General features: G+C 43.6%; 1 protein-coding gene across 1 annotated transcript in view; it reads right to left on the bottom strand.

Moving 5' to 3' along the window:
* Window positions 1-135: 135 nt before the first annotated feature.
* Window positions 136-8884, bottom strand: part of GNB4 (G protein subunit beta 4) — a 30670-nt gene continuing 21921 nt past the window's right edge. Inside the window, exons 6-10 of the mRNA XM_077785727.1 lie at window positions 8047-8209; window positions 7809-7875; window positions 7471-7672; window positions 6131-6347; window positions 136-4953 (exon numbers count right to left, since the gene is read on the bottom strand). Coding sequence (XP_077641853.1) covers window positions 4847-4953; window positions 6131-6347; window positions 7471-7672; window positions 7809-7875; window positions 8047-8209 — 756 coding nt within the window. The 3' untranslated portion in view covers window positions 136-4846. The remainder of the gene's footprint in view (window positions 4954-6130; window positions 6348-7470; window positions 7673-7808; window positions 7876-8046; window positions 8210-8884) is intronic.

Below are 8884 nucleotides of genomic sequence, written 5' to 3'. Positions count from 1 at the left end.
GCCTGCACATCACTCCCACAGGTAATGCAGATCCAGAACAGGTCCCAGCTGCTGCTGTGTGGCTGCTCCATCCCAGCCCAGGGACACTTTCAGCCCAGCGGCTGCTCTTACACAACACTGACAAATGAGCCAGGCTGGTTAAAAGCACTTGTTTATTGGTTACAATATCAACTCATGGCAACATCTTTCACTGAGCCACTGTACAAATACAAAGAAAAAGATCCATCGTGGAAAAAAAAAGCTATAAACAAAGTTCATAGCAAGTGATTTTTTTTTGTCACAGGGAAGTCTTTGTACAACAGCACTGTTAAAAGAACAAATGGCACAAGTCCCTGGTTTTTTAATAGCTTAAATAAAAGCTTTAAGACTGTTTCTGAATACATACATAATCCAAAGGCAGTGCAGAATCACTTCATAATTGGTAACATTACCAAAGTTTTCCAAAGTAGTCAGCAACAAGTAAAAACAAAACAAAACAAGCTGATGAGAGGTGCTGGTAACTAAAAGCAAAGTAAAATTAAGCAGGTTTAGAAACACTTTGCTTTGGACTCCTTTGGATGTAATATGTACTACAAGTGTTCAGATGCTTTTATTAAAAAAAAAAAAAAACAAAACACAAAGAGAGCACCATTGTGTAAGTAAAACAAAGGTTTGAAATACCTAAGACTATTCCACCGAAGTCCATATTAGTTAAAACCTAAACATACTGTGTGGTATAAGAATGTCAGGCACATGTAATCTGTTATCATTTATATCAATTAGTAACACTGTTCACACATTTACCATAACAACACTGCATTAACATTCTGCATGTATTTTACATAACCAGCAATTGGATAAAAGGCTCTGGTGCCTCTGAAGTGTAGGAGGAGTGTGACCAGCATGCATGCCAGAGTACTGGATACACAGTGCACCATCAACCCATGCTAAGTACTTGGACAGGAAATGCTATCTCAAAACCAGCCATTCTGCTACACAACCATTGATACCAACTAGTCCAATTAGCCAAAACTCTCACCAACATCTTAAAGCACAGCACTAAACCTAGTGGAGGCGACACTGTCCCCAGAGAGGACAGACACAACTCTGGGAATGTTTTCACAATGTTTTCATTCCATCTTAAAGTAATTAATGGGAACTTCATCAAGGGATGAGTGGTTACACAACTGAAGGAAGGAATCAACTACTTCCACCCTGTGCATTACAGTAAGGACACACTGAGAGCTGCTGCTGCTCCAGTTCAGCTTTGCCAGCGCAAGGTCAGGCCCTCTCCTGGGGCAGGAAAAGCCTCTTTAATGCATGTTCCCTTTGGAGTGGTACAAATCCTGTCAATCCACGCAGTTGTCAGCTCTGCCAGCACTGCCATGGATTTCCAGCTCAGCCCAGCAGAGGGACAGCAGTGTTTGGAAGGAAAAGGGCTGCAGACAGATGGAACCAGGCTGCATTACTGAAGTGCATGGACAAACATCAGCACAAAGCCACAGCAGCTTTCTGTGGTTTCCAGACTATCATACTGCTTTCTCCACCAATTAACAGCCATCTAAGGCTACATGGGAACAAGCCCAAGCTGGGCACTTGCCTGAAGGGAGAACTCTCTATTGGAAAGTTAGATCACATTAGAAAATGCTGACAAACTCTACCAGAATAAAATAAACCTTGCCACACCAAGCACATGGTTCTGCTTCCCAAGCCACAACAGATTGCCTTTAGAGGACAGGCTGGGCAAGAGTCACTGTGCCACTGTTTGGCACAATGCTTTTGGTTACTCCAGTTCTGTAATGACACAACTTATTTGAAATTCAGCTAAGGATGTAGTCTGGCTACAAGCTTTTAAAGCCAGTGAAGATGTGCCCACTCATGCTGCAAGACCTGCTGCGAGCAAGTTTGCTGTCATGGTGCGGAGTCAGAAGTCACACAAGCTGCACACCTGGGCCCACGTCAACTGCAGACACATGCCAGTTTCTTTGAAATTCAAAGCTGGGGTAAAACCTATCAAGGGTCATTTTATTACCTTCCTTCTTTTAGGAAGAGCTTTTACCATAAAAGCCACTTCTGCTTTAGCTGGGGCACCAACCTCCAGAGGTCCCTGCCAGCCATTGGAAGAAGAGAATGCCACAGCCTGAGTCATTCTGTGGCATCACACAGTACCTGTGGTACTGGAATCTGCAGGCTTGAAAAATAACCCACAGCAGGGCAGGAATGGAACAGCAAACACCACCTGGGCAGGATCTGTCACAGCTTCCAGAGGCTCCAAAGCCGTGCCAGACGCCAATTCCCCTGCTGTGCTCAGGCATCTCCCAGGCCTCATGTGCTGACACCGGAGCCCCTCAGACCTGGGGTGAGCGAGGAGCAGAGGCAGGCAGAGCTCTGTGATGCTGCTGGAAACCTCAGCAAGTAGTTGGCATTCCTTAGGATTTATTTTAAAGGCAGCTGAATCCAAGAGGCAACAGCCATCCAACAATGACAGTGAAGTTATTTGCTGTAATACCTGTACAAGAGCCATTACCACTGTTACAGGCTACCTGAACTGGTAAGAAAAGTTATATACAGCTGTAAAATTGGTTTTGGAGTTTCACAAGTAGAAACCAGTTTTAATACCAGAATGTAAAAATGGCACCTGTCTCAGCAAAGGTCCTGACTAGGAAATTGGTTCAAAACACACTTCTATGGAAAAGAATTTTTTTAGAAAAAGAATATTTTCTTAAAATTCCTTAGTAACAAATTTCCAGAATGATTCACTCAAGGCAGCTGTGAGTTAAAAAAAATAATCAAGTGCACCACTAAAAAATAAACTGAGTCTGCAAGATCCCAAAGAGCAGCTCACTTAAGAGAGTTACAAGAATTCCGTAATAGTTCTATAAATGCAGACATATCATTAAGCAAAACACTGAGGAATTCCTGTGAGACACAATACAGTGGGATTTTGGTCCTACACCACAGGCTGCTGTTAGGAAATGTTCCTTCTCCAGTATAAGAAGCGCCTTTTTCTCAGTTTAAAAGTGAATTTACCGTGATTGACTGGTACATTTATTGGCACCTTCACCATTATAGACATGGTGAGTTTACAGGCACAGTCTGGAAGTACTGAAATTTAGGATTAAAAAATGTCAGAAACTTGACAAAAGTAATCTCAACCAGAAAACCATTTGGATATACTGCAGGATTCTGGGTCCTTCTCTTTCCTACCTGACCCAGAGACACCCAGACTTCACATCAGTTCCAATGAATGATGACTAACAGCATCTTCCAACCTGGTAATTTAAAATTCACGTTATCTTTAAAGTAAACCACTTAAGAGAAGCCAATAGACTTAATCCCCCATTCCAAAATAGCCACAGATGTCCAGATTCCTTAAGGAACATCCACTGCGAGTGCAGACATGCTGCCAGGCACCAAAAAGTTAAGCAACCTCCCTGAGCAGTTTCAAATGGGCATCAGTCACATGATTTTCCTGTCTCTGCACTGAACTGTACTTGGTGAGATTTCTAGGGAACTGACATCAAAATCAGAATCAAATCAGGAAAAGAGCAGAAATGGCCGTTTACGATGTTGGAGCTGCAGAACATCCAGCATCACAAAACCCCCATGGCACAGCCCTCAGTGAGAACACGGAACAAGCACATATCCTCAAGGTTATCCTGGGAAGTTTTCAGGGGTCACACAGTTGCAGTTAAGTTACACAATTCCTTTGCTAATTCACACTGCACAGAACTGACAACAAGCACTTTTGGCTGTGGTGTGCTTTGGCAAACCCTGAATTTGGAGGGGAATTACGAGCAATTAACTGCACAGTTAAATCCTCTTTAGGAATTTAAGCAAAGTCCTCTTGAATTTTGCAGTTGGTGTGGAACAAGCACTCTTTGCACACACTGCTCTGGGCTCTGAGCAGCAGCCAAGTCACTGTGAGTGCAGATCAGCTAGAGCTTGTGAGGAGCCAAACCCACACGTTTGGACAGAGCTTAACTGGCCACAGCACTCAGCCACTTGGCTTCTGTACCCACAGACTGCATAGAATAACTGATGCAAAAACCTGCAGGGAGGAAGCTAAAACGTCTGGATTTACTTTATTTTCCAATTATTTCTTCTGTTGGTACAAGTCTACCTGGCATTAACTCCTTGGTGTTTGGAGGTCATGACTGCCAATGGATGAACCAGGAACCACTGGCTTGAAGGAAGAACCCCCCCAATCAAAAATAGGCAAGCAGGTCAAGAAGTGAGTGAATAAGGCGGTAGGTATTAACTGGGAGTCTCCAGGGCCTTTAAAAAAAATTCAAATGCCTTCCATTATAAAAAACACATACATACCATTGGCTTCACTTTATCTACAGTAAATTCACAAAAACATTTAAAACAGCAATCTAGTTCACCCACTACAAAACTCAGAAGTGACATCTCAGGTTAAAAGCAAAGCTATAAATGTAGTTCCATAAAAAATGCAAACATATTTCTTTACATACAGACAAATGTTACATGATTGGCTGCTATAATGTGTATATTCTGTTATGTACAAAAAAAAGTACAGGATTAGCAGACTGAGCACAAGCAAAAACCCTTCAAGGACAATCTAACCAAACCACCAAAAACAAAAAGACTGGCTCTTAGTTTGTCGGTCACCATGATTATGTGTGCTGGCCCCTTTTAAAAAGTCAGTGATTTCTTCCCCCCTCCCCTATTTCTTCACTTGATTTTTTTTTTTTCTAGTTTACAGAAAGCCTTTTTGTGTAATAATCAGTGAATAGAAAAACTTCACCTGCAAATACAAGGTAGAAATGTTATTTCACAGCTATAGGCTGCAGCATTGATCTCTCCAGATCTCAAATGGAGAATGTACATGTTTGGCTCCCAGTTAATTCCAGATTCTGAGAAAACTGTCCCAAGACCCTGTAGCTACAGCCATGCCGTCATCAGTAACACCTAAACAGCTGACACGGTTGTCATGGCCAGCCAGGACACCTGGAAAAGAAGAAGCAATGGAAGTTTAGTGTCTGCAAAATGTCACAGAATTCAGTTGTTACTCTGCTTTCCCAAGTAAATCTTAAGTGTACTAAAAAAGATGCAAGATCTTAATTCTCCTTTTTGTCTTTACTCTGAGGAACCACATAGAACATAACAGCCTTATCAAAAAACCTAACAATAAGGTATGTAAAAGTATCTACATAGAATACTGCCTCTATTTTTCTCTCTGCCCTTACAAATGTCTTCCTTCTAGACAGGCTCTCTACTGCTTTTTCCCTGTTTTCTACAGTGCTGTCCACTGCCATCAAGCAGTCCCAAAATCCAGTGTGATGTCTCCTGACAAAGTTCTGGATGCATTAACTTCCCTGAGTTTCCCAAATTTTGCAAACCCTAGGGATTACAAATCCCCCATATATTGTGAAAAATGGAAGAGCAGCACTAGCCTGCCTCTTTCCTACTTTGGTTATGTTTTCTCTCTAAGTCTTCTTGGCCTTGTCTGCTCTCCCAAGGTTCCCCATCCAGGTGTAGTAGAACTAAGGAAAACAATTTATTTTCAGTCTGACCAGCAGAACTGGTGTTGAGAACCAAACCAGGCCCAAGCATTTAGATTACTGAAAGAAGTGAAAAAGAAATAGCTGTGCTATAAAACATGCTGTGTCCTGACAAAAGTGATTGATTCAAGGACCAGAAGTTTCCACTTTCCCTTTCTCCCAGCAGCAGGGAATGCAAAGCCAAAAGACTCCTGTAGCTACATCTGAATTACTGCCACTCACGGGTGCAAAATACAATGCAAACATGTAATTTTGCACTACTTAATTCCATACACTTCCGTGAAATACATTTTCTGTAGATGCAATTTTGCAGGGTATTCCTCAGCCTGCAGAGCTGGGATCTCCCAGCACACAGATCTGTAAGGCCCAAGAACAGGCCTGTTCTCCTGACTCATTTACTGCTCACACCACAGGGATGGAACTAAAATGCAGTGTAACTTCTGGAAGACACAACCAAGTGCAATAAAAGGATGCCATTTCAAGAGAAAACAGCATTAAAAGGAATCAAGCAGATCGACACCATCGGCACCAGCACTGGCAGCGCCCTGGCTCTGCATTCTGCAGGGATTTGGGCGGCGCAGGCCGCCGAGGCTCGGGACAGCTGCCAGCAGCCGTGTCCTCACCTGCCCTCTCCCCTTTGAGGGTGTCCCACACGTTGCAGTTGAAGTCGTCGTAGCCCGCGAGCAGCAGGCGGCCGCTCTTGGAGAAGGCGACGGAGGTGATGCCGCAGATGATGTTGTCGTGGGAGTACATCATCAGCTCCTGGTCGGCGCGCAGGTCGAACAGCCGGCACGTGGCGTCGTCCGAGCCGGTGGCGAACGCGTGTCCGTTGGGGAAAAACTGCAAGGTGTGAGCAAGACAGGGAGTGACACCAGAAACACACACTGCTCACCTGCCAGTGAGCAACAGCACCAGGTTGTTGTACCACGCAAAGGCAGAATGGATTATTTTAAAGGATTATCTGCATGTTGAAAAATGCCTGTATGCAGCTGTGCAAGAGAACACCCCTGGAGATACCCGAGTGACTGGAATTAGTTCCTGTGTGTGCTGTCACAGGGGGTGCCGCTGACTCCTACAAAATGAAGGCTTTGCACACCCTGGCTGAAGTGGGACACTGCTCCATCCTGAGCTGTCAGCCAGGCCGGCTCAGCCAAGACAGAAGATTGCAAACGAGCAATTCAATTTCCTAAAAAAATCTACTCCAAATCCAAGTTATTCTCTTAATAGCAATATTGATTGAAATAGGAATGCAGAGAGCCCAGCACATCTCAGGGTCCAGGTCTAAGTATAGGAACTGCATTTTTGTACTTGTCATGTGTTTGGTATTTTCTCAGCCTTAACAATTTTTCATGTTTATCAAAAACAGATGCAGCTTCAATTTAGATTTCTTTCTCTATTTACCAGAGCCTGGATCTTGCAGATCAGAATATAGTGTTACTATGACAGAGGGGAAATATAATCCAGTTTCTAAATATTACCAAATTATTCCAGGGAATATTCAATATCAACAGTGATTTTAACTGCCTCCAGAATATTTTGCTAAAAGCTCTTTTTGTTCAACAAAAAAACTTCAAGATGAAGATGCCTGTCTGTGTTGCACCTTCTCTGTATATTGCTTTTATCTACCATTTTCAGTTTTTAACACATTGCCATGTTTCAAAAAGTTTCCCTAGTCCATTCTTTACTTCTTAAAAAGAGTGATGTCTCAGTTACAGAATAAAAACACAGGTGAAACTATTCCAGGGAACAGCACAGTGCATCACAGAAAATGGCAATAATAATTCAGTTACAAAGCAGATTGTAAGTTATTACACAACCCTTCTCCATTATATACAATTTAACATTCTCTACCCTAACTAATTGATTTAAATCAAGGCAGCTCAGTAGACTCTAAGCTGAATTCATGCAAATGTAGCCTTTATCCTCCCCCTTTCTTCCCACGTGGAAACAGGAGATCACTTACACAAACTGCATTAATGTCTGACACGTGCCCTGTGAACGACTGCCTGCACATCCCATCACGGATATCCCAAAGCTTCGAGGAGGCATCGCAGGCGCCCGAGACAAAAGTCCTCATGTCTGGACTCAGGGAGAGGCTCATCACATCTCCAGTGTGCCCAGTGAACGTGGTGGTCTGCTGGCCAGTTTCAATGTCCCACAAAGCACTGCAGGTGAAGTTAACACAACGTCTGTCATTATTTCAGAGTTCAAATTTTAAATACAAATTAAGGCACTGGAGAGAAAAAAAATTAAAGTAAGAAAGAGGGGGTGAAGGAAGGCCAACGGAGCTCAAAAACTCACCAAGTGGTGTCTCCTGAGCTGGTGACAATTTGGTTGTCATCTAGGAAGCGACAACAGGACAAGTATCCTAAAAACAAAACAGTTGTGTAAGGACTGATCCAGGAGTAATGACTGAAGGTTAAAATGCAAGAGCAGCATCCGAGTTCTCGCCCACAACCAGAGCACAAGCAGTGGCAGCCCCAGGCAGGGCTGCTCCCCTGGTGCAGGAAGCAGCAGGTGGAGCAGGAGCACGGCTGACCTGTGTGCCCCGGCAGCTCCCGGCTCACTCGCACGTTGCCCTCCCTGGTTTTCAGGTTGTAGATGGAGCAGATGTTGTCCAAGCCTCCGCAGGCCACGTAGTTGCCAGAGGGAGCGTAGGCACAGGTCATCACCCAGGAGGACCTCAGGGGGATGGCATGCATCTGCAGAGACACAGCTCCTGGGTCAGAGCACACAAACACCACAGGGCACCCCCAGGCCAGTACTTGGGCTTACAACCCACCACATCCAACTCACTGCATTTTACACACCCACACCTCCTGGGAGACAGATACCAGCTGTAACTGCAGGGCAGATTTACAGTATTTTAGTACGTTATTTCATAGCACAGCTATTGTAAACTTAACATTTACAATCTTCATTTATTTTAGCAAAGATTTTTCTGTCCAACTTTTTTACATCTTTAAACTCCAGGCTGTTAGACAGGATGGCTGTTCCCATGGAGACTGCGTGGTTTACAGAAGAAAAGCTCCACTCCATACTACCTAAGCTTTTCCCCAACAGCTGTTTTTCTTCCTTCTCCTTCCTCTGCGCTCAAATGCAAAGCACTCTTGTAAATTCAGAGGTTGTGTATTTCTATAATTCAAAACCAAATCAGTTTTAGAAGCAACACCACACAGGCAGAGAGCTACAGCTACTGCACTAGGAAAAGTAAGAGTGAAAATGTTATGTATTACTGTGTAATTAACTACTGCTTCAGAGATACAACATACAACACATCACTAGTGCTCACCCAGCCATGAAACGAAGAAAAAAAAAGATTGTCTGCATGAGAAAGACTGCTTTTGATTTTTGACTTGCAAACCATGCTAAAAAAC

The sequence above is a fragment of the Lonchura striata genome, chromosome 10 (genome assembly GCF_046129695.1).
Source record: "Lonchura striata isolate bLonStr1 chromosome 10, bLonStr1.mat, whole genome shotgun sequence".
In the NCBI taxonomy this organism is placed as follows: Eukaryota; Metazoa; Chordata; class Aves; order Passeriformes; family Estrildidae; genus Lonchura; species Lonchura striata.
Note: the sequence above shows the minus strand (reverse complement) of the source record. Positions and strands in the feature narration are given on the sequence as shown.